At 42.1% G+C, this 24,932-nt stretch overlaps 1 protein-coding gene across 1 annotated transcript; it reads left to right on the forward strand.

The window, feature by feature from the left end:
• Positions 1-66: 66 nt before the first annotated feature.
• On the forward strand, positions 67-7,030 carry LOC308313982 (uncharacterized protein). Its single transcript, XM_080761333.1, has 8 exons — positions 67-1,726; positions 1,884-1,956; positions 2,365-2,413; positions 3,489-3,589; positions 4,011-4,270; positions 4,453-4,549; positions 4,957-5,043; positions 6,215-7,030. Exons 1-8 carry the CDS (start codon positions 1,630-1,632, stop codon positions 6,279-6,281), a joined length of 831 nt encoding a protein of 276 aa, XP_080617459.1. The 5' UTR covers positions 67-1,629; the 3' UTR covers positions 6,282-7,030.
• Positions 7,031-24,932: the final 17,902 nt, after the last annotated feature.

Consider the following 24,932-nt stretch of genomic DNA (forward strand, 5'->3'; position numbering starts at 1 on the left):
AAGTAATTAAGGGTTAGGGTTATAAATTTTTAATGCCTTTATCGGCCGATAATATCGGACATCCCTAACAAAAACATATATCAAACGTGTCAATACATTTCAAAGAATGCCACAAGTGGCACTAAAACTTCACCAATAAATAAAGAAACATCCACATAAATTAAATGCCACAAAGGTTTGCCGAAAAAATGAAGAAATTACAAAAAATAAGTTTCTTTTTTTTAATAATTTTTATCCCACGATTTTGTAACCCAGTTTTCTTTTTCACCCAGTGCCAATTATCTAATGTAATCCTGGGCGCTACACTTCCTCTGCCAACCTGGGGGGCCAGCGGTCTGACCTCATGCCTCCTTCTATGCATGAGGAGTCCAAGCTGCTTCTTTTCACCTGACAGAGGGGAATTTCCCTGGCCGGACGTAGCGCGTGGAAGGGACACGTTAGTTCCTTTCCCCTCCATCAGGCGCCCCGGCTGGCCAGGGGGAGGTAGTTTTAGAGACCAGGATTACGGCATGTTTTTGTGAGGGTATCTACCCTAGGGGACACGGGGAGAACATGCAAACTCCACACAGAAAGGTGTGGAAAAAATAAGTTTCTTAAACATCTTCTGCCGTATGTCCATAGAACTTCAGCTCTGTTGCAGCAAGCCAGTACAATGTGTCATTGTCTAGGTCACCTAAGCCACGATCACCATTCGGTGGCCGGTATTTGGGGCAAATGGTCATTACGTGTTCCACAGTCTGTAGTGGATCCTCGCATTCACAGTGGGCACTGTCCGAGATGTCCCACTTCTGCATTGAGGGTTGTCCACTCCTTGCAGGGGAGGTGCTGGCAAAGAACATATTTGGGGTCCTCGATGTATTCCACTGGTCTGTCTTGCCTTCACCCAGGATGCCTTGGAGGTGTCAGCTGGTGTTGTGTGGAGCAGTTCCTGGGCCTGTGTGGCAAAGGGGCACAGTGACTTGAGCCACGTGTGCTGTGGCAAAGGTCGCCGTGACTTGGTGTGTGTGTGTGTGTGTGTGTTGTGGCAAAGGGCACCGTGACTTGAGGCACGTGTGCTGTGGTGTCTCTGACGACCTTGTGGAGGAGATGGCTGGGATTCACTCAGCTGTGCCTTCCCGGTGAGGGCCAGCGTGGCTGCTTCTCGTCTGACCACTGTTGGAGTGATTCCAGCGAGAACAGGCAGGCAGTTTGTTTGGGGTGGCCCATCCGGTGTTGAGGGCAGCATCCAGCTTCTTGACATGAGAGCTACGGCTCCAGACTGGGACACAGTACTCGGGTCGTCTGCATAGCCATACTTCATTGATGTTGTTGCAGGGAGGTCATGGATGTAGCTGTTAGTGTTGAACAGCAGTTAGTGGTGTGGAACCGAAAAGCTTCACACAAACATGCCAAAAAAAAATTCTAGTTTTGAACCTTTTTAATCTAGTTTATTTTCAAATAAATTAGTTTTTACTGTTTTGTGAAGCAACTTTGGGTGCTATATAAATTGTATGTATTATAAAAAAACAGACACACAGCAATTGTCGCCACACAGACATCACAAATTCCTATTGGCAGCAGTAACAAGTGAGTTGAGTGCAAAGCCATTCATAGACTATAACACCATGTCTTGATTTGTCTTCATTCCAGATGCTGCGAGGCTCAACCGGAGCCCCTACAGGTGGACATCTGCAGTTCTCGCTGTCCATGGATGAATCTGCATGGGGGGCTCTGAAGGCGGCTCAAAGTAAGAAACCACTTAGACTTTTCTATTACTGTGAGTGGTATGGTCGGCTTCTGTTTTAAATGTTCTCTATACATTTTGTGTATGATGTGAAAGGACACAATGTACGTATATCTGGCTCTTGGTCACTTAAATTCATCTTTCGTTCTTTCTTTCTTAGGGTGGATGGGTCGTGGTAGACGTCGTGGAAGGACAGAGATCCGTCCGTTTCCTCTGAGGACTTCTGATGAGCTGTGAGTAGGAATATTTCTTGTTGGGATGGATCTGTTGTACTGTTATGGTACGAAGTATAGCATGGCAGTATGATTCCTCCTAGTGGCACTGGTTGAATGTCTGTCAGCTCTCCAAGCTAATCAAAGTCTTAATGACACTTTTTTTTTAACCACTTCAACCCCAGCATCTCTATTCTGGGGGGAGAGTTCAGCCAAATTAGCAGATCTACAAGCTCACACAGCATTGCAACGTGTTGTGAGCTTGTAGATCTGCTATGTTTGGCAAATCAATTTGTGTAGAGTGAAATCGGAGCATATACCAAATGCTCTCTTTAAAGGTCTGTTTTATCAAATCTATAGAGGGTTTAAGTGGTTCTGAATATGCAGCTCAACAAAAGCTAATTTGGTCCTTATTTCTTTCTTTCTTAGGACGGAGATCTGTGTAGATGCCGGAGGACTTCGGACCTGGGCCTGCCCGGTGAGGAACCGCACAGTAAGAACCGCTCTAGTCCTTTCACGATTATGAGGTTTCTTTTTACTGGACGATTATTGTCGCTCAAATAAATTGCAATTAAATATTTAAGTGTGGCCCGGATGGTTAGCTCAACTGTCTGGGCACCTATGCTGCCAAGCCAGCCGGACGGCGTGCTGCAGGTTCGACTCCCGACGGCCTTTGCCGCGTGTCACTCCCCATCTCTTCCCCCTTTCCTGTCTATATACTGTTCACTATCAGTAAAGGCATAAAAAGCCCCAAAACCAACATGAGGGCTACGGCTCCAGACTGGGGCACAGTACTCAGCGGTGGGGAACACCAGAGCCTCGGTACCGGCTGGACGCCGTATCGGTGCGGCACAGGCGGTGGTCTTTCCCTTGACGCTGTCAGGTGTTGTTTAAAGGACAGTGTTCTGTCCAGCTTCACCGCAAGATATGATGGGGAGGAGTGGGACTGTAAAAATATACAAATGACCCTAATTGATCACGTCTAGGAATTTCAACAATTTAGGCAGTTCTCACATCCAGAGTGACTTACAGTAAGCAACAACACCTAGTAATGCATCAAATTCATAAACAATTGTCATCAAGAATAAGAAGTATAGACTATCCAGACTATTGGCAGCAACAACAAGGGAGTGATGTGCGAAGCTCTTTTCTATGAAGCCATTCATAGACGATAACGGCCATGTCTTTCTTCCAGATGTACTGCAGGTCTCTCCAGGAATCTGCATTCCTCTGAAGACGACTCAAAGTAAGACCCTGTTAGGCCTGTCAAAAAGAACCCTAACTGAAACGTTTATTACTGTAAGTGATATGTTTAGCTTCTGTTTAAATGTTCTCTATAAATAAAAGTTTTATGTATATATGTTGTGACAGGATAGAATATATATCTGGCTCTTGGTCACTCTAATCAATCTTTCTTTGTTAGGATGAAGATCGTGGTAGACGTCGCTGGAACGCGGCTGCTGGACAGGGAGTGCACACACACACACACACACACACACACACACACACACACAGAAAGGCTAATTTGGTGTGTGTTTTTTTTTCTTTGTTAGAATGGAGATATCGATAGACGATCTGATGTTCCCTGGACAGAGATCCGTTCCAAAGCCCCCCCCCCCCCCCCAGGGGTTTCCTCAGAGGACTCTGATGAGCTGTGAGTAGGAATAGTTCTTGCTTGTTTCTGAGGATGGATAACTGCTTTTGTACTGTTATGGTACAAAGAATGGCATCATTTACAGTAATCCAAATGTTTTAAATATTTTAGGATAAATCTAAATGACGCACAATAGTTTGAGAGGCAATATCTCATATCATGAGCGTACCTCTTGGTCTTTGTAACAACTTGAATACAAATTACAAAAGATGTTGAGGACTGTACATGTTTTGATGCCTCCTAGTGGCACTCTGGTTGAATGTCTGTCAGCTTTCCAAGCTAATCAAAGTCTTTGACACTTTTGTTAACCACTTCAACCCCAGCATCCCTATTCCGTTCAGCAAAAATAGCAGATCTACAAGCTCACACTGCAACGTGTTGTGAGCTTGTAGAGCTAATGGTTTCTTTCTTTCTCTCTCAGGATGGAGACACAGCTGGAGGCTGGAGCCTCTAGAGATGGAGATCTGCAGGTCTGTCCATGGATGGGAGGACGGAGGACGGAGATCTGGGTAGACGCTGGAGGACTTCGGACCTGGGCCTGGATGGATGGGAGGACGGAGATCTGGATAGACGCTGGAGGACTTCGGACCTGGGCCTGGATGGATGGGAGGACGGAGGACGGAGATCTGGGTAGACGCTGGAGGACTTCGGACCTGGGCCTTCTCAGTGAGGAACTCAACGGTACGAACCGCTTTAGGGTTAGGGCTTTTTTAGGCTTTGTAAAAAGCCAATAATCGTCCGTTGCCGATAATTGGTCGATCCCTATTCTTAAACGTTACTGTAAGTGCATGTGTATGTTGTGACAGGACACGCACGCACACAGCAAAGCTAATTTGGGGTGTGTGTCTTTCGTTCTTTGTTAGAATGGAGATCTCAGCCGATGCCCGAGATCCGAAGCTTTCCCTGGGTGTTTCCGCTGAGGACTTCTGGGTCGCTGGGAGGCTTGGACGGAGCTAGAAGGTTCGGTAGACGCCACTGGAACCTGTTTAGGCCTGTCAGAATTTAAGGTTTTATAATGGCCGATTTTAATTGTCGCTCAAATAAATTACAAGTAACAATTTAACTTTGGCTTTTTTAAGGCTTTGTAAACAAAAAGCTGCACATGGCATAATTCAATAACTTTATACACTAAAAAAAGAGAAGTAAATTACAAAGTGACACATTTAGAGCTTGTAGATCGGTTGCTTGCATTATTTCTTTAAAATGTTTGACAATATATGAACATTTTCAACATGGAGACGATTATGACTCTCAAGTATCTCAAATACTTGGCGATTAGGTAATTGTGACAGGCCTAAATCCTTCTAGTTGTGTTTTTTTATATCATGTTCTGTAATCAGTTAGGGTTGACTATAGACTTTTTTTAGGAACAAGATCATCATGCCGGTGAAGAGCACGTTTCTAGCCGATGGAGCAACTATTTCTGATCACCTTTGGAGTTACATCACAGCAAGGTAACTATACAACACACGCACACACACTATGATCATGACATCAGCTTGTGACTGCAACTTGTTCCTGTTCGCAGATGACTCGGCACTGCTAGTCTCGGACAGGAACAAACTGCAGGTTGAAAAGGCCCTCAGCTCTGAACTCGGTAGAATCTGCACCTGGCTCGCTGATAACAAACTATCTTTACACCTGGGAAAAACTGAATCCATTCTCTTTGGATCTAATAGTAATCTCAGCAAGGCAAATGGCTTCTTGGTTAGAGTTGGTGACAATGTTATCACACGTAAAGATGAAATTACCTACCTAGGTTCCATCCTGGAGGCTAATCTTTCCGGTGATAAAATGGCCACCAACGTAATCAAAAAAGTCAACCAAAGAACAAGATTCCTTTACAGGATCTCCTCACTGGTCAACAAAAACACCTTGAAGACCTTAACAGGAGCCCTCGTACAAGGTTTCTTTGACTATGCATGCACCTCCTGGTACCACAGCACCTCAAAGGCCCTTAAAACTAGGCTCCAGACCTCCCAAAACAAACTGGTCAGGCTCCTACTTGGCCTCACCCCCCGAACCTACCTCACTCCTGCCCACTTTGACAGGCTGGAATGGCTTAGGGTCGACGACAGAGTACAGCATCTTGCAATGGGTCTGGTCCACAAGATTCGATACACCACCAAGATACCCATGTACCTGTCTAGATACTTCCTTTATGTTAACGAAGTCCACACCCACAACACCAGAGGGAGTGCAACGAACCATGTACAACCCAGATTCGGCACAAACAAGGGACTAAATTATTTTCACTCCTATGCCACCAAAATGTGGAACGCCCTACCAACAGTCATTAAGACATGTGAATCCCTTGACTCCCTTTTTCCCCTCACTGTATAAGTTTATTTTCCCTTTTTACCTCCTTTATGATGAATTCCTGTTCTGTTCTTTGACTATATAGAAGTGTCTTATTTGTACGTCTAAATGTTTTGATGAATTGAACATGGTGGACCCTCTTGTAAACAAGTGTAATGCTTAATTGGGTCGTCCACTTACAGTTAACAGTCTTTGTATTGAGTTTGTGCTTGACATGTACTGTAATTCTGCAAACTGTTAATAAATATTTCAATCAATATTGTTTTATGAACAAAGTAGTAATGAGCATTTCTTTCTTTTCTTTAGGACGTTGCTGGTCTCCTTGTGTGGCTCCATCTGGAGGGTTCTGAGTCATTCAGATCCTGACTGGTAGTGGTGATATGTAGATGTGATCAATCAGGGCTCTAAACAATAAAATAATAAACCAATATAAATAACTAGATAATAATATAAATAAATGGATAAAACGAACGATAAAAAAATAGATTATAGTAAAATAAAAGTAAATTAAAATAGTAAAATAAAACTAAATTAAAATTAGTAATACATAAAATAAAATTAGTAATAGCATAGTAATGGATAAAATAAATATAATTAGTAATATAGACAATAATACATAAAATAAATTAAATTATCAATATAGTAATGCATAAAATTAGTAATAACAGTAATACATAAAATAAATAAATGCATAAAAAATAAAATTAGTAATAACAGTAATACATAAAACAAATACAATTTGTAATGCATGAAGTAAAATTAGTAATAACATAGTAATACATCAAATAAATACAATTAGTAATATAGTTATACATAAAATTAGTAATAACATAGTAATATATAAAATACAATGAATACATAAAATAAATTAAATTACTTTGTGTTGTTATAGAATGACTTAAAAAAACAAACACAAAATATCAATCACATCTACATATCACAACCAGGCTATATTGCCAGCAGGCAGGTGGACTGTAGACTCACTACAGCTGTCACAATGTGGTATACTTTGTTTTGACCCAACTGGCCTCCAAGGAGAGGCGAGCATGGAGCCGTGTATCTGATGATACACGAGAGAAGACGCCATAGTCAAAAAAAATTGTAATAAAAGTTTCATGTTTCATGTTGATTGTAATTTATGCATGATGCCATATATCTGTAAATATTAATTATTTTCTTGTTAATAAATTATTGCATTTATACCCGGGTGTCCGTTATGTGTCCATTACCCTTAGATCGCGCCGCCGCAGATTTATTTATTTCCCAAATGGTCTAAAAATGAGTTATTTAGCGTACTTTTACCAATGAATTAGCCTATACACAGACAACGACTGATTAGCCTATTTTGGACTATGGGTCTTTTCTCGAGTCAGTGTGTAGTCTCACTATAGTCTGTGTAGATTACCCGGCGGTGTTGCTGCCCCTCCCGGGAGTCGCGGCTCATGGCTCTTCACAGACGGCACAGAGACAGCAGTCACTCCGCTGAACGTGTCAGTGTTGCTGCAGTGGTGTGAACTGTGAACCGTGCGGGCACTGGTGGTGGTGCTGAGTTCTGACAGCCGAGTCACAGCTTCTTCTTCTTCTGAATTACTTTATCTTTGCCTTGGAAATTACATTTTGCTTTTTGCTGTTTCCCAAAACAAACCAGCGCGCGCTACTGTTTGCTACAAAGCGACTGGAAGCGGACAAGGTTTACAGACATACCAATAGTAGCCAATCATATGCTGATTAGGCCAATTGCTGTATAGCCTACCTACCCGATCACCAGGGAGCAACAACACACACACTACACACACGATAGCCTTCTATATAATGCTGCGCACATATATTATATATATTTAAAAAAATACCCAGCATAATTTTTGGGAAGGCTAAGCCTTCCCTAGCCTTACACACCCGCCGCCTATGGGCACTGTACTGTAGGCATATAATACCTGGCTAGGTGAAAACAAAAGAAACCTGATTAGCATTTGAGTACTTTTAACACCTCTGAACAGCCGGCGGAGAGGTTCACATTTTCGGAATTTTCGGAGTCACAGAGGGTCAATAATTCCCAGAAAATCTGTAACATTAATATAAAATGTCCACGAAAATCTTCATGGGGGCTAAAAGGGGCTATTTAATTCTTCATGGGGGCTACAGCCCCATAGCCCCCACAGACTCAACGTCGTTGCATGAGATGAAACATTTTCTCCTTGTTTTAACTTAAAGTTCCACGTTACTACGGCACATGAAGTAAGAGTGAAAAAAGATGATGCATTTTACTCAAAGTCGCCTGTGCCAGATTTGTCTGTTAAATACAGGAGTCAGAAAGGGTCAAGGGAACGAGATAAGTCTCAGCAACAGAAGTGAGGCGATGATGAAGCAGCGGCTGCCAAAGCCGAAAAAGCACAAAAGAAGGGCTTTTGTGCTTTTGTGCCTGAGCTGTCTCTTTACATATTTCCAAATGTTAATGCCACAGTATTATACTGCAGACAAAGATCTGGGCCATTGAACTGACAGAGAACCCGCTGAGATTGTCTCCCTGCAGTTAGAGTGTGGACAACAGAGTTGGGCAGGAAGCAGACGGCCACACAGACCGATGCTATAGACGCGCCAAGCTTCTACAGACAGGGCCGAGGTGTTGTCCTTTTCTGATCTACAACAGACGGCTGCGGGCAAGCCAACTGCATCACTCGACGGGAGACCCTTGCTTGCATCACCTCAGCCTATTTTTAGAAGCACGTCGTACCGCACCCACCTTTTCTCTCCCCCTCCCTCCCTCGACTCTAGGTGTGAATGAGAAATCAGTGTTTACGCTCATCACGAGGACAAACGGTTGACGCATAAAGCCTGATTCATACTTGATAAGATATGTCTCGCACTAAAAATAGCAGATCTACAAGCTCACAGTGTCAATGCAGTGTGCTGTGAACTTGTGGACTTGTAGATCTGCTATTTTTGGCGTGAGGCGCTGATATGTAACTAAGTGTTGCTTAGCATCAAGCATAGAAATGGCCACTTTGAACAATGGCACGATTTATATTTTGTCATAAGCACTGTCACCTCAGAATATGTATGCACACCTTCCTGTCATAGATATACTGTATGAGTTACTGTATGTGAGTCAGTTATTTGTATCACGATAAAGGGCCCTAATAAAGGGCCCAGCATTGTTGTATCCGTCTCAAGCTAGGATGTGAAGTGTCACCGTTATTGCGCATTGTGATTATCACAAAGGTGGCAGAAAACGTGACTGCCAGCCTCAATGATGCGGAAGCTTCCCCATAGTTATTTTTGGAGCCAAGATAATAAACGGATTCCAGCTTGGAATCGATAACGATAACATGTCTTGAAGAAGACAAAGAAAAACACTTTGCATTTGCAATACAAGCAGCAGTATTTCAGATAGTCACGGCTGGCAGTGCAGAAGCCTAGCCTACAAGATGGAGAGACAGAAAACACTTTAGTATCCACATAGGTGGAGACTCAGTGTGAATCCAAGAGAGCTATATGAAACTAGATAAAGTGCCCCTCGGGGCACAGGTCTCCACCAGGGCAGGTCAGGTTGTGGCCTCCTGGTGGCGCTATAATAGGCCAATGTGAAAAGGGTGCCATTTCTTCTCACGCCTTGGATGGCAATTGGATGATTTGAGGAATTTTGTTACAAAAATCCACCTGTTGGTGGCGCTATAACAGGCCAAGAAAAGGGTAGGATATATTCCTCAGTCTAGTAGGAAAGTCTGTGAAAGATTTCATGTAAATTGCATGCTGTGTTCATGATTTGTGGCTTTTTGTTCAAAACGGGCCAATCCTGCAAACTTTGAAAGCCAATGTTAGCCAATTAGGATGGAATATGAAATATCGGACAGATCCGTCTTGAACACATGACTATAGAGATAGTGTGTAGCGATTTGCGGGATTCTTAGACAAAATCGGGACGAGTAATATAAAAAAATGTGTTTTTAAAAAGTCGGCCTCCTGGTGGCACTATAACAGGCCGTTGTGGAAAATTTGGGGCAGAGGTTCATCGTTGGCATCCAGGGAGTGTGTGTTAAAAATTTGGCACCGACCAGGTTAACGGTGCCGGAGATTAGCTGGTAACAGACGGACGGACACACACACACACACACACACATACGGACGGAGCGCAAAACATACTCTCTCCCCATGCCTTCGGGGAGTGTCTATTCAGTACCTCGGTCCTACATTCAGATTTGTGAAGGATCACAAGATGCAACAACATAACCGCTACTTTGCTGTGGATTATTTTTATTTGTTTAAATGTACAAAATTTACATTATTTGAAACTAGAAATGTATTCCAGTTGAAGAATGCGGTCTCTAGCTAACAAATACGGTACAGTCCTATTCGTCTGTGCCTCAATCTCAAAATGACATTGATGGGTACCTATGGGTATTTATGTTAGACACACCCACAGACACACCCCCAGATTCTCAGCCACACCCACAGGTTTATTTTAATATGTGGAGTGGCTATTCAACCACCAGGTGGCGTCGGCCCATGATGAGCAGAGCTGCATGCACTGAGTCTTAATATGTAGCTTCTAGCAATATGCAGTAAATTTGTACTGTAAACTAAAGTATCAATACTGTAATATTGAAATACATTGAAATACATACTGTTACAAGTAATATTTATTTGAGTAAGCGGTTAGGGTCCATTTGGTTCCATTTCTACACTCTAAAGTTAAATTATCATTGGTGTTACAATATAAATATTGGGGGTCCCAGAGATATAAATGCCATTAAATGGGGGTCCATACTCCATAGACTAATGCATGTCAAACTGGGGGTCCTTGAAATTAAACGGGTTGAGAGTCACTGCTATAGCATTAAAAACCTTCTCTTATGGGGGTCCCTGGCATATCTTTTCAAATGGGGGTCCCTGGCATATCTCTTCAAGTGGGGGTCCCTGGCATATATTTTTCAAATGGGGGTCCCTGGCATATCTTTTTCAAATGGGGGTCCCTGGCATATCTCTTCAAATGGGGGTCCCTGGCATATCTTTTTCAAATGGGGGTCCCTGGCATATATTTTTCAAATGGGGGTCCCTGGCATATCTCATCAAATGGGGGTCCCTGGCATATCTTTTTCAAATGGGGGTCCCTGGCATATCTTTTTCAAATGGGGGTCCCTGGCATATCTTTTTCAAATGGGGGTCCCTGGCATATCTTTTTCAAATGGGGGTCCCTGGCATATCTCTTCAAATGGGGGTCCCTGGCATATCTTTTTCAAATGGGGGTCCCTGGCATATCTCTTCAAATGGGGGTCCCTGGCATATCTTTTCAAATGGGGGTCCCTGGCATATCTTTTTCAAATGGGGGTCCCTGGCATATCTTTTTCAAATGGGGGTCCCTGGCATATCTCTTCAAATGGGGGTCCCTGGCAACTCTATCTCTCTCCCTCCCTCCATCTCTCTCTCCCTCCCTCCATCCCTCACTCCCTCCCTCTCTGCCTAAACAGTGGTCCCTGAGGGGCTCCAGGTGGTCCCCAGCTAAATGGATAGTTGTTAACCAAATGGACCCTTATAGATATTTAACTCTATTAAATGTACTCTATTACAAATAGTGGCATAGATAGTCAGGGTCTGTCTGTCTGTCTGTCTGTCTGCCAAATTACAATATTTGCCTCTGAGATGTGGAGTAGAAGTAAAAGTATTGGAAATCGGTAATACTTTAGGCTCTTTGGATGCAAGAGAATATAGAGTATTTTAATTCATATTTAATGATGTTCAGGAGTTTAATACATTATGTGAGCTGAAATGCTTCACAGTTTCCTGGCAAGACAGTTCATATTACCCCACCCCCCACGGCGCATCCAACACCTTTAGCTGTGTCCCAAACAATGGAGCCAGGGTGAAATGTTATTCACTTCAAACTGTGCTCTCCTATGTTTTTTCCCTGCACACTGTTCTTAAAGGATTCAATCAATCAATTACATGAACCCTAACGCAATGTTGTTTGTTTTGAATGTATATATCATTAGTTTTCATGTTCCATTTAGGTTATTTTTTATTGTAATATGGGGTATTTGTAAGGGAATTAAAATGTTCAGAAGTGACAGACTACACTATGCATCCACTGCACACAAAATGGAGTGGAAACTGAGTTACATGTCCTAACCGTACAGAACTTCTGGGCTGTACGTTTTGATTAATTGAATACACAATATCAATGGAAACAGGCCATATCTTGGGGTTAATCCTTTTGGTAAATGGTAAATTGTGCTTTTATATAGCGCTTTTATCACAATCGCTTTATATAATACTCTTGTTTGTATTCAACTTGACTTTATGTGCGTGTTTCTTACAAATAAAGTAGTCAATCCATCAATGAGTTATACAATGGAATCCTCATTTATCTCTGAGAGTGTAGCCTACAGGAGTCTGGTTTGAACTGAAATGTACTTCATGTCAAACTGTAGGTGCTTTCCTGTGCTTCCCTCCCTGCATACCGTTCATAAAGTATTAAATCAATCAACATGAACCCTAACATTAGGTTGTTTGTTTTGAATATATCATTAGTTTCCACTTTCCATTTAGTTTAGTTTTTTATTGTAATATGGGGTATATAACTGATTGATTAATTGACTCGGTTATTTAACAGTTTGCAATAAACAAGCACAGAAAGTACATCTTGGTGGTGTGTAGCGAATCTTGTGGACCAGACCCATTGCAAGATGCTGTACTCTGTTGTCAACCCTAAGCCCTTCCAGCCTTTCAAAGTGTGGAGGTGTTAGTTGGATTCGGGGGTTGAGGCCAAGTAGTAGCCTGACCAGCTTATTAGCATGTCTAAAGAGACAATTGAAGCTGGAGATCCTAGTGAGTTCTGTCGGAGTAGCACAATAAGCATTTAGAAATTCAAAAGAATCTTGAGTAAACAAATTAGGAGGGAAGGACAGATTTACAGACATACCAATAGTAGTGAAAAGTCTTTTTACTTTTTTTCAGTAACGCACGCACACACACACACACACACACACACACACACACACACACACACACACACACACACACATAAATATCCTGCTACCCTAATAGACAGGGGTACATGAGCACCTGGCCGTTCATTCGTGCTCTATCTCCGACCAAGCCACACTTCCACCACACACCTCTCTATGCAAAATAAAACCTGCACACTCCCACAAAAGACATAGACTACATTGCATTCGCCAAAAATGTCTTCTTTACTGTTTAAATATTACTTTTCTGAAACACGCTATTCTTGCTCAACCTCAACAGCCTACGTCAGAATCGTCATGTTGGCGTCTACTACGCCAACTACGTTCACTTAATGGGGCCAGTCCTTCACAGTGACACACGCGTTAGATCAACCACGCGACCGGGATGGTTTCTACCCCTCAATGTCGTGCCTACTCTACACTGCCATCCCAAGTCCCCTCCCCCTTTCACTGCTCCTGTGTGTGACCTGTGAACTACTCTCTGATATAACATAACAACATAACATGAGTAGCTCTTTGCCTGCCTGCCTGTCTGTCTGTCTGTCTGTCTGTCCATGAGTAGTTATTTGTCTGTCTGTCAATGAGTAGCTGTCTTACTGTCTGCCTGTCTATGAGTAGCTGTCTGCCTGCCTGTCTATGAGTAGCTGTCTGTCTGCCTGCCTGCCTGTCCAATTGTCCATGAGTAGCTGTCTGTCTGCCTGTCTGAGTAGCTGTCTGCCTGCCTGCCTAATTGTCCATGAGTAGCTGTCTGTCTGCCTGTCTATGAGTAGCTGTCTGCCTGCCTGCCTAATTGTCCATGAGTAGCTGTCTGTCTGCCTGTCTATGAGTAGCTGTCTGCCTTCCTGCCTGTCCAATTGTCCATGAGTAGCTGTCTGTCTGTCTATGAGTAGCTGTCTGCCTGCCTGCCCAATTGTCTATGAGTAGCTGTCTGTCTGTCTATGAGTAGCTGTCTGCCTTCCTGCCTGTCCAATTGTCCATGAGTAGCTGTCTGTCTGTCTATGAGTAGCTGTCTGCCTTCCTGCCTGTCCAATTGTCCATGAGTAGCTGTCTGCCTGCCTGTCCAATTCTCCATGAGTAGCTGTCTGTCTGCCTGTCTATGAGTAGCTGTCTGACTGCCTGCCTGTCCAATTCTCCATGAGTAGCTGTCTGTCTGTCTGTCTGCCTGTCTATGAGTAGCTGTCTGCCTGCCTGCCAGCCAGCAAGTTGGTTAACAGAAAATAAATTGTTATGGCTGAGTAAAATAAAATACAATAAACACAATTTGCCTGAAAATAGATTACCCAGCTATGACCTTTTTCATGAAAAAAAATGAGTAGTGATATGGCTGACTGAGTAAAATAAAACAATCTACCTGAAAATAGATAGCTATAAGTGAAGAGCAATTTCCGCAATTACCATTTCCGCAATTTCCACAATTTCCATTTCCGCATTTTCCTCAATTTCTGAGGTTGAGTATCACTGCTGTAAGCCCATGTGGGCTGGGCGCCTTTGGTGCATGACACAAAAAAAAAGAAATCTATCTATCTATTCAGGCCCATTCAATTAATCTATCACTACATTAGTTGCCTGTTCAAACTAAACTACACTTTATGAAATCATTGTTGCAGCCTACACACATATATTCAGGCCCATTCAGAACACATTTCCCAAATCTCAGTGATTAATCCACACATCGCTCTGTGTGTGTGTGTTGGCGTGTGTGTGTGTCGCGTCGCCCTCCAGCTGCAATTGCGAGTGTGCGCTGTGTGCAGGGCACACTACTGAGTTTAAAAACACAGCTGAAACATGAAGTGGAGTCTGTCAACTCCAGCAATTTCTTTCTTCCCATATTGCGCTGCAACGACACTGGGATGAGGCCCCCGAAGGGGGCCGAAATTCTAGTATATATATATATATATATATATATATATATATATATATATAAAGCTCCTTTGAATTTAATTTAATTTAGATTTTCTGTCTCATTTCAAGTTTTCAAATATATAAAAATATTTTGAAAATAGCAGATCCACAAGCTCACACGCTATTTTAAAATGGTGTATAGTTGTTAATGTGTATTTTATTTACTTCTACTCCATTACATCTCAGAGGCAAATATTGTATTTGTACGCCACTACATTTATTTGCAAACTTTAGTTAATGTACAGTTAATGTACAGTCCTCAGAACAGGGGGTATTTAATTGCAAACATTTCATCAATAATCATCAAGACAATATTCAGATTAAAGAGACACGCCAAGGACCCCCCACCCGAAGAGACACGACAGGGACCCCCACCCGAAGAGACACGCCAGGGACCCCCCCTCCATAGACTAATGGCTATAGCTCTAAAAACCTTCTCTTATGGGGGTCCCTGGCATATCCTCTCAAATGGGGGTCCCCGGCACATCTCCCAAACGGGGGTCCCTGGCACATCCCTTCAAATTTTCATTAAATTTGCAAGCTGTATAGTTGGGTGGGGGGGTGTTAAGGATTCAAATTAAAAAAGGGCTAAAGTAGCAGATCTACAAGCTCAAAATAATCAATAATCATCAAGACAATATTCAGATTAAAGAGATATGCCAGGGACCCCCACCTGAAGAGACACGCCAGGGACCCCCCACCCGAAGAGACACGCCAGGGACCCCCACCCGAAGAGACACGCCAGGGACCCCCCCTCCATACTCCATAGATAGACTAATGCATGTCAAACTGGGGGTCCTTGAAATTAAACGGGTTGAGAGTCACTGCTATAGCTGTAAAAACCTTCTCTTATGGGGTCCCTGGCATATCCTCTCAAATGGGGGGTCCCTGGCACATCCCTTCAAATTTTCATTAAATTTGCAAGCTGAATACTGCACTGGCCTCTGTCCTACTGCCCTACTGCCACCTACTGTCTGTTTATTATATTACACAGTAGGTGAAAAGAAAACTCCCCTTAAGACTAAACCACACCCATAAGAGGTGTGACTTCCATAGGTACCCAGGTACTTTTAAATACCTAGAGGTAACTATGGGTACTGGGCCGGCATAAACCAAGGGAACCCCACTGTATGTTAATTTGATTAACAACTTTGAGTCGTATTTCCCTCTCAGGGATTTTTTTTTTGTTTTGTTGTCAAGCTGCCATCCAAATTTCAATTTAAACTAGGATATTGTAGCCTACACACATAACCAGACTCCTATTCTGAGTGTAAATCTGAGAGCATTCAGCGTATGAGTCTGTGGTATTACACTGCCACCCAGTGACCATTTATTTATGTGCAGACAAATAATGGGCTTGTTGTGTATGATAACGGCACACCCATCTTTGATATGCCTCTGTTATACTGAATATTGATAATACTGATATTGAAAACAGAATCACTACTGAAGAATGTGCAGGTGAAAAAATTACAGTACCGTTTTATACATGGCTAACTTCACAAGAGATAAAACTAACACTGAAATGTTTTGAGCCAACAAATATTTACACATGCCATATGTCTAAAGTACAAAAATAGCATTGGCCCTGGCTGGGGCATTGGTTGATGTTTACTGTTGACGCTAGGTATGCACTTTTTTTTAATTATGACCTCATTCTTGACTTGAAATATGCTGCCCTTGTGCTGAGTCTCCTAGCAACGGATACTCATCGCCCTACAAAACCACCAGTGTGAGACAGCGAGGTGAAACCACAACCTGGAGATTCAGGTATGCCTGCACAGTAATGTCATGTAAACCTTATTGATTGTGGACTGCATTTTTAAGAATTTGGTAATGTTCATTTTTCACGTATGGGAGGAAATATTCATTTTTTACGAGACAGAGGGGATATTTGAAGTCACACTTATATTGCATATAAGCATATTGTGTTCATCGCAATACACATTAGCAATATTTTGTTTACTGTTGTGAGCCTTTGACTTTCCACAGGCCCTGAGGATTGTCCATCGATCACGGTTGTCACTGAAGGTTTCCATTACACCAGTCACAGATGGCCGGGCAGGGAGAGATAGTCAGGCCAGCTCTCAGAGCAACAGGCAACGGTGGACAACTGACCAATTCTTCACTCTACCTGTACGCCACCTCATACAATGCTTCTCATGGTGAGAATACATAAAGTAGTACAAAGCTCTATAGTGTTCATATTATGTACAGTAACCAGAGAGGTGTGAAATAAACACTGTGACAACAGTGATGGTTGAACTGTACATCTTCACTGATCACCTGTATTTTTATTCTATCCGTTCACATAGGCAGGGAGAACTTCACACCTCAACAGGGACATCACTATGGGACAGGCTATGCTGCCAACCTCAGACCAGTTGCACACTACAGCCCCAGTTTGGACCTCACTGACAACCCATGGCTTGGGTAAGTCTGACTGGTAACTTTCTCCCATATGGCTCTTAAATCTGAAGTTAGGGTAATTATTACCATTTGTATTCTCCAGAATCCAGATTTGTAATTTGTATACAACTGTTCAACTGACCTTCAGTCTCAAGGAATGAGAGGAATGCATTTGCCATATTAATTAAATGTATTGTGTGTGTGCAGTACATGGGAACCTGTAACTGGGGTATTGTTGTGTACAGGCTCTTTTTGCTGGACAGTTTCACATCTCAGACCAAACGACATTACCAACGTCCCTACACTGTGCCTCAATATGGCGGCTCAAAGATCTTGCCACATGTCAGTGACAAGCCCAGGGAGAGTGGATACCTTCAGCTTAAGACTCGGCCTAAAACAGTGAGTGTGAAGGGGTTCGATCAGACTTGTTTTACTTAAGTAAAAGTATAAATACTGCAATGTAGAACTACTCCATTACAAGTAAAAGTCCAGTATTCAAAATGTACTCAAGTAAAAGTACAAAAGTATCACCATCAAAATGTACTTAAAAGTAAAAGTACTCATTATGCAGAATGTCAAATGTCAAAAAATCTTTTGAAAATAGCAGATCTACAGAACAGATAGCAGATCAGAGAACAGATATCAGATCTACAGAACAGATATCAGATCTACAGAACAGATAGCAGATCAGAGAACAGATATCAGATCTACTCACAATGTGTCGTGATGCGACGCATACTCTATGTATAATGTACACATTGTCAGACTTTCAAAAATGTAAATTCCTGAATAGTAACTAATTCTTTCCCTTCAAGAGTATGTCACTTCAGACAGAGTATGCAGGCCGCTTTGTGCCCCACAACCTCAGGCCAACAGGTAAGTTCCAGGAACCAATCTGTTGAATTACTTTTGGAATCACAGTATAGCCTACTACTACTGTATGTTGGTGAATGAATGACACATTTATGTAGTTGCAACTCTCTAGAGGCCTGGAAGTACCTAACAGAGGGCCGGGAGGGCAGGAGTGGCTTCACTGCAGGAAAAGCCCTTGAGTTGAACACCTTTATACCAAAACACAGCTTCATGGTTGGTTTTCTTTCTTTATGACAATGAATTCCTACTTTTAGTTCTTGTGCACGTAGTATGATGAGATGCCAATCGTAACATAATTTTCTGTCATCAGTTGTTGTCAGTTGTGGTTCATGCAGACTCTACTTTTCATGTAAACAATTGCAAACTAAAATGTATAGTATCGTTAGGCTTATATCAATGTTTGTTTGTATTACCTTTCAGGGTGAACCGAGGCAGACAGGGAGCTCAGTAACGAGAGAAGACTTCTTGCCAATATCGTTTTATCAGGTTGACCTATACGTATAGTATACAGTATGGTTTCAGACTGATTTTTTTTTTTTCATTTTTAGAATTTGTTAATGAAGACACTTAGTTTTGCTACTAACTCCATGGCTTAAAGCAATTCTATTATTTATTGTACAGTAAAAGTCTTGACACTTTTTTCCAACAGTCAAAAAGATGACTGTTGGAAAGTGTGGTGGAATAACTCTTTAGTTTGACAGTGTCCTGATGTGCTCTGGGACAGGACACGCAGGTGTTACCCAACCTGGCCAGCCGTAGCTCTCAGGAAACCGGATTCACCAGGGACACCGTGGCTCCACTGGCCTGTCCAGTGAGTAGCCCTCACAGGTCACACGAGTAAAGAACAACTGTAAAGAAAGTCAGTCATGAGATCTTTTTTTATTGCTTTTATCCTGGGTCAAATATTATTACATATATTGCATTATCTGTCTCCATAATAATAATAAAGTAAGGTGTGTGTGTGTGTGTGTGTGTGTGTGTGTGTGTGTGTGTGTGTGTGTGTGTGTGTGTGTGTGTGTGTCCTACTGTTCTTTTCTCTTTTGTGATATTAGGCCTCTCTCTGTACAGTGAACCAGAGGAAGGATAATGCATCAGCTGTAAAGTCAATTGGTAAAAAGGTGAGAATCACACATCCATCCATCCATCCATCCATTCATTTTTATTGTATTTATTTATGTATTTTTGCCTATAGGAGTGCTCTGGCTTTGTTCGTAATGCTCCTCCCACAGAGGCTTCCTCTTTCTACAAGTCACATTTCCTTACCAACTATCAGAACAAGTAAGTACTCCCTAGGTTGGCAGAGGAAGTGTAGCGCCCAGGATTATATTAGATAATTGACACGAGAAAAAATGTGTTGCAAAATCGTGGGATAATAATTTTAAAAAAAAAGAACGAGTAGGCCTGCTGTATTTTGGACATTCTCTGCTAATTTAATAAAACACCAATACAAGATTGTCAGGACATTTGCATGCAGGGCCGATCATCTTGCCAGTTACCGTACATAACATGTTACTGCAAGGCTATACAGAGGCCACTCTAACTGTACTGTGTATGGGATTCTTCTATACTAGTAGTAACAGTACCTAGTATTTAAACTAAAACAGCTAGTAGCTACCAGTCATAGTGGTGTTTGATGGGTATTAAAGTAACAACACAAAGGACATGACTGTGACATTTACAGCCGGCATAATTGTCACCATGCAGACAGAACAGTTCCTGACTAGCAGGCAGAACAAGCAGCAATTTCTTGGAGTGAATAGCTCTCAGACATAATGTACCAGTGTGCTACCACGGTACGTACCACCAACAATGCTGTGTTAAGCAATATTACACGAGAGGGTGTTCTTTATCGTAATTAATGCATGCCTGCGATGCTGCAGGGCGAGTTCCGAAAGGCAGAGCAGAAGTGCATTAATGACGATAAAGACGAGGGTGTTCTTTATCGTCATTAATGCACTTCTGCTCTGCCTCTGCGGCTTCAACGTTGGCCAGTTATTCTGGGGGCTTGTGCAGGGTCAGGCTGCACCACCTCACACTAGTTCAAACTAATCGTAATTAACTGCTTAAATGGTTTTTAAGTCAAGACTTATTGCTTATGCATTACTAAAAGCCATTTAAGCTATAACTAGGCTAAGTTTGAAGTGCAACCCCTGGTCTTAACCTAGCGTGCCCCCCCCTACAGATATGGACCTTGTCCTACAGAGTCCTTGGTCGGTCATCAAGTGCAGTGTTGCATGCACATGCAAAAATAACACTATTGAGTGCACTCTCGCAGTCTGGCATGTGTAAACTGCAGAGGATCGAGCTGCATTAACTCAATACATGTGACGAGGAGGAACATGACATTGAGTAGTTTTGCATTGCATGCACATTTAACTTATTCATTTACTCAAAATATAGCATGGTCAAATAGAAGAAAGGGATAACAATGTTTTATGCTTTTTTGAGGGGCGCTATATCCCCTCCTATATCCAGCTTTTGGTGTCTGTCCACAGACATTAAATTCCCATTGACAATGAATGGACAATTTTACATCATAGTGTCTGAGCAAATAGACATGTCTATTTTATGTCATGATGATGTACAATGCCAAGAGCGCCTACACGGGTGGGATTTTTTTAGGATAGCTATTTACAAAATCCAAGGTTATGAAAATGTGCTTCAAGCTGACACATTTCTAGTGGGAACCTTTATAAAACTAATAGCACGTTATATTGTCTAGGTTTTGTGATCATGTTGCAGTTGAAAAGCTAAGATGCAAGTGGATCAACACAGAAAATAGAACTTCAAAGAATAACAGCTGGACAAGACATGGACAGGTAATCTAATCACACAGAAGAAAGTCATTTCAACCTCCACAATATGTGTTGCCTGGTGGTCCAATTGCTTTTGTATACTTTATCTACAGTAGGTGCACTTTATTTTACTGTGCTGCAGATCAAAGACAATTTTATGAACAGAGGATTCTGTTCAATTCTATTGTGTTCTATTCTATTACAATATATTAGGCTATATTCTGCAATACCCTCTATGCCTTTAACTGATTTCACCTCACTTTCACAGGTTCCATTTTAAGGAATTGAGCTTCACACGCTTCACATGTTGTGTATCAAAATAAAAGTCGAGCATACCTGACGGAGGCCAAAGAGGCCGAAACTATGTGTTTTTTTGACCGCTTTGGTAATAAATTATTTTTGGGAGCATTCAAAACGGTGTAAACGCTTGACCTTGGCCCAGTTTCCCAAAGGACACCTCTTACACCATGGTGTAAAGCCCAACACACACCATCTGTGAAGCGTGTGCGCAGCGACGCGGCACAGTATTGCCGTGCGCCATAGCCGCACAGCAACACCCAGAGGACGCGGCGTGCTACCGCGCGGCTGGCCAGCCACGACCACGAACATAAACATTCCGTGCATAGATGTGCCACGCAATGGTAGGCCTCAGGCCTGGTATGGTAGGCCTCAGGTCTACCATTCTGAAATGTAATAATATTTGGACTGCTGGACAGCTGACAGTAGGCTCTCTTTACTCTTTATTTAATTTGAAGCACTGCCAGTCAGATGAGCTGTGTGAACGGAGTAGCATTGGAAGCCAAAAGAGGGAGTGAAGAGGCCATGGTAGAGATGATGTGCTGTCATTGCTCCAGATAGGCTGTCCTTGACCCACAGAGGTTGCAAAAGCTAATGAGCAAAATTGTTATCATCCCACAGAGTACTGCATGTACACTGTAAAATTATTTAAGAGTGTACAAATGCGGGTCCATTTGGTTATATTTGTACTGAGTTACTAATGTATGACTGAGGATTTTACTGTGTATGGCACCAATTCCTGGGCAAGTCTGTTATTTGTCAAAGTGTTGAGTCACCTACTCATAGCAATGGAATGGGGAGTAGAGCACGTCAGCCTCGAAGGATCTCGTTCCAAATAGCGTCACATTATGCGTCATGGGCTTGCAACACAATGCAAGCCATTGCACTGTAGGCCCTAACCGCTCTCACATCACTTTCATATGGTCTTGCTCTTGCAGAAGTGCAAATAAACACAGATTTGCTATATCAAAACATCAGAAAACTTAAAATCATTATCAATATCATGTAAAGGGAAGATAGTAGCTATATCATTTCACCATGCACTTCTGTGCATGGTGAAACAACATACCGTAATGGAGATTCTTTCCACTACAAATGTTTGAGATAGTAAACATAATATCAAAAGCTAACAGGCACTACGAGGGAGAAACAATGGAGATTATTTCCACTCAAAACAGTTTGAGAAGTGAAATATAATATAAAAAACTAACAAACAAGCACGCACACACACCCACGCATGCGCAGTTGCGCACAAACAAAGCACATACAGAGTATAATAAATTAAGAAGGGAGGGCAGTTAATAAGAATAATGTTGACTATAATTCATGGTGCTGCATGGACTGTTACTCCCAGAGAAAAGGCATACACAGAATCTACTACAATGCAGTATATCATCTGAGCCCATCCATCAATATTTCAGCGGTTGGATGAATATTTCACAGCATGTCACACAGTGACATGCGAGAAGAAGATACGGTGACAGACTAAAGGGTCTGGAATTACACAGAAGCCACGCTTGCTTAGAAACTGATGCCAATGAGGAGAGAAGAAGCGGCCTGAGGGGTCAGAAACACAACAGGCCACGTGATTCATGTATCGCATGTGATCGCATTGCAACACCCATTTTCATGATTTAGTGTTCAGATGCATGGTATCCAGGAGACTGGGCACCTGAGAAGTCTGGGCACCATATTAACCAGATGAATAATAACATTAGCTTGCGTTAAGCAAGCTAATGTTTTTCTCCCATTCAAAATACCACAGACCTTTTTTCAGTGTTGCACACCGTTTCCTTTAAAGGGCTATGTGTGTCCCTGTGTCTGTATGTCCCTATAAGCCAAATTCTAATACCCCAAATCTCGGCCACTCGCTCACTCACACTCGGTCACTCCAGCATGGCGGTGTTATGGTGAAATTGTTGACCTGATGAAATATGTGACAATCGTGTAGACATCACATAACATCAGTTTCCGAACGTAAATGATTGTGATTTAGCGGTATTTAGGCCACGTATATAAAGACCTCCATGTAAGTTGTGTGAAGTCCATAAGAAGGTCACATTATTCTAGGCACTGAGTGGCCGATATTTGGGGTATTGGAATTTGTCCTATGGGTTTTTAGAGTAGGACCTTTGATCCTGCTGTTTAGACAGTACGACCTATTGACCCCTGCAGATGCTGGGCCATTCCTAGCTAATTACACACGCGCGCGCACGTGCCACGCAAGTGCACACGCACTCACACAGCTCCGCTCAGTTTTTATTTATTTTTTATATTGCGTTTCAAAAATAAATCCAGTGATTCTGCCAGGCTCTGTGATGTTTATGATATTTTGTTAGATTTGATGCCATCTGTGTTTACTACATAAAACAAACAAACAAAAAAGAAATCTGCAGTGGTACCCATAAATAGAGTTGGAAAACAACACTAAAGTGATCCAAAGACGTTATCAACGTGTGTTATTACTAGTTTGTTTGATGAAACAACTGAGAACTGAAAGCACTATACTCTCCTACATAAAGAAGAAAATCCCCATGATGTGATGCTAATTATGTGTGCGGGTAGCGCCAGGAGGTGGCTGCATGCGTAATCTTTGTTTACATGATCTGCCAATGCTGTAAAATAATTGGCCTGAGGTAGAAATGAAGCAACTCTTTCTCTCTAACCATAGACTGTAAGTCTCTAACCCACATGCATGTTGCTTGAGACTGAGGTGCTCATACGACGTGTTGCCGTGCCACTGTTCTGCCACATCCATATTTATATGTCATATAGACATATAGTCTACGTTGTAAAATGCAAATATTTGAAAGTGTAAAAATAAATCACCCATGTATTAATGGTAGTGTAAGTGATTTTCTTCAATTCCGTTGCTCTCCCCATGTCCCCCATATATGGGGACTAGGTTGGCGGAGGGTGTGTAGAGCCCAGGATCACATTAGATAATTGACACAGGGGTGAAAAATGGGTTACAAAATCGTGGGATCAAAAATATATTTAACAAATAGTGTTAAAAAGCTCTATGTTGTGATAGTACTCATTGCTATAGAGTGTTTGTTCAGTAACAGGAGTCTCCATATGTCTCTCCAGCTTTTTATCAAACAGAAAATGCATTTTCAGAAACTGAAACTGGGATATCAATTGTATCCAATCAGGATAGAGAACACAGTCAGGATACAGATTAAATAAGTAGAATTGTAAGTGATGACACAGAGAAACGAGCAAACAAGGGACTAAATTAATTTCACTCCTATGCCACCAAAATGTGGAACGCCCTACTAACAGCTATTAAGACAAGACTCTCTCAAAGGACACCTACAGACGGCTGCAATTGGAAACTGGCCCCCGTAAAATCTGAATCTCACCCCCATTCCCCCTTACTGTATGCGCATGCATAAAGTGAATGGCAGATCGAGTGGCAAATCGAGTGGCAAGGTGAGTGACAAAGTGAATTTAATGTTGTTTAAAGTCATTTAATGCAATCCTGTTTGGATGTCAAGGCCACAAAGTAGGTTTTTGACACTTAGTAGGCATTCCCAGATAACTTCCAAGTATGATGATGATGTCACGCGCATACCCTCTATATGTTTATTTTCCCCTTTTACCTCCTTACATGATTTCCTGTTTTTGAGTGGCCCTTACAGAGCTATGTGTGTGTGTGGGGGTGAGTGGCTGCATGGCTGGGTCTGAGCACGAAAATAGCATGGTTGTTTTTCACCACCTGTGCGCAACCTAGCACACACACAAACACACACGCACATATTAACTCTATATATGATGATTTTG

Source organism: Protomyctophum bolini (assembly GCF_963924005.1).
Source record: "Protomyctophum bolini genome assembly, chromosome: 4".
In the NCBI taxonomy this organism is placed as follows: Eukaryota; Metazoa; Chordata; class Actinopteri; order Myctophiformes; family Myctophidae; genus Protomyctophum; species Protomyctophum bolini.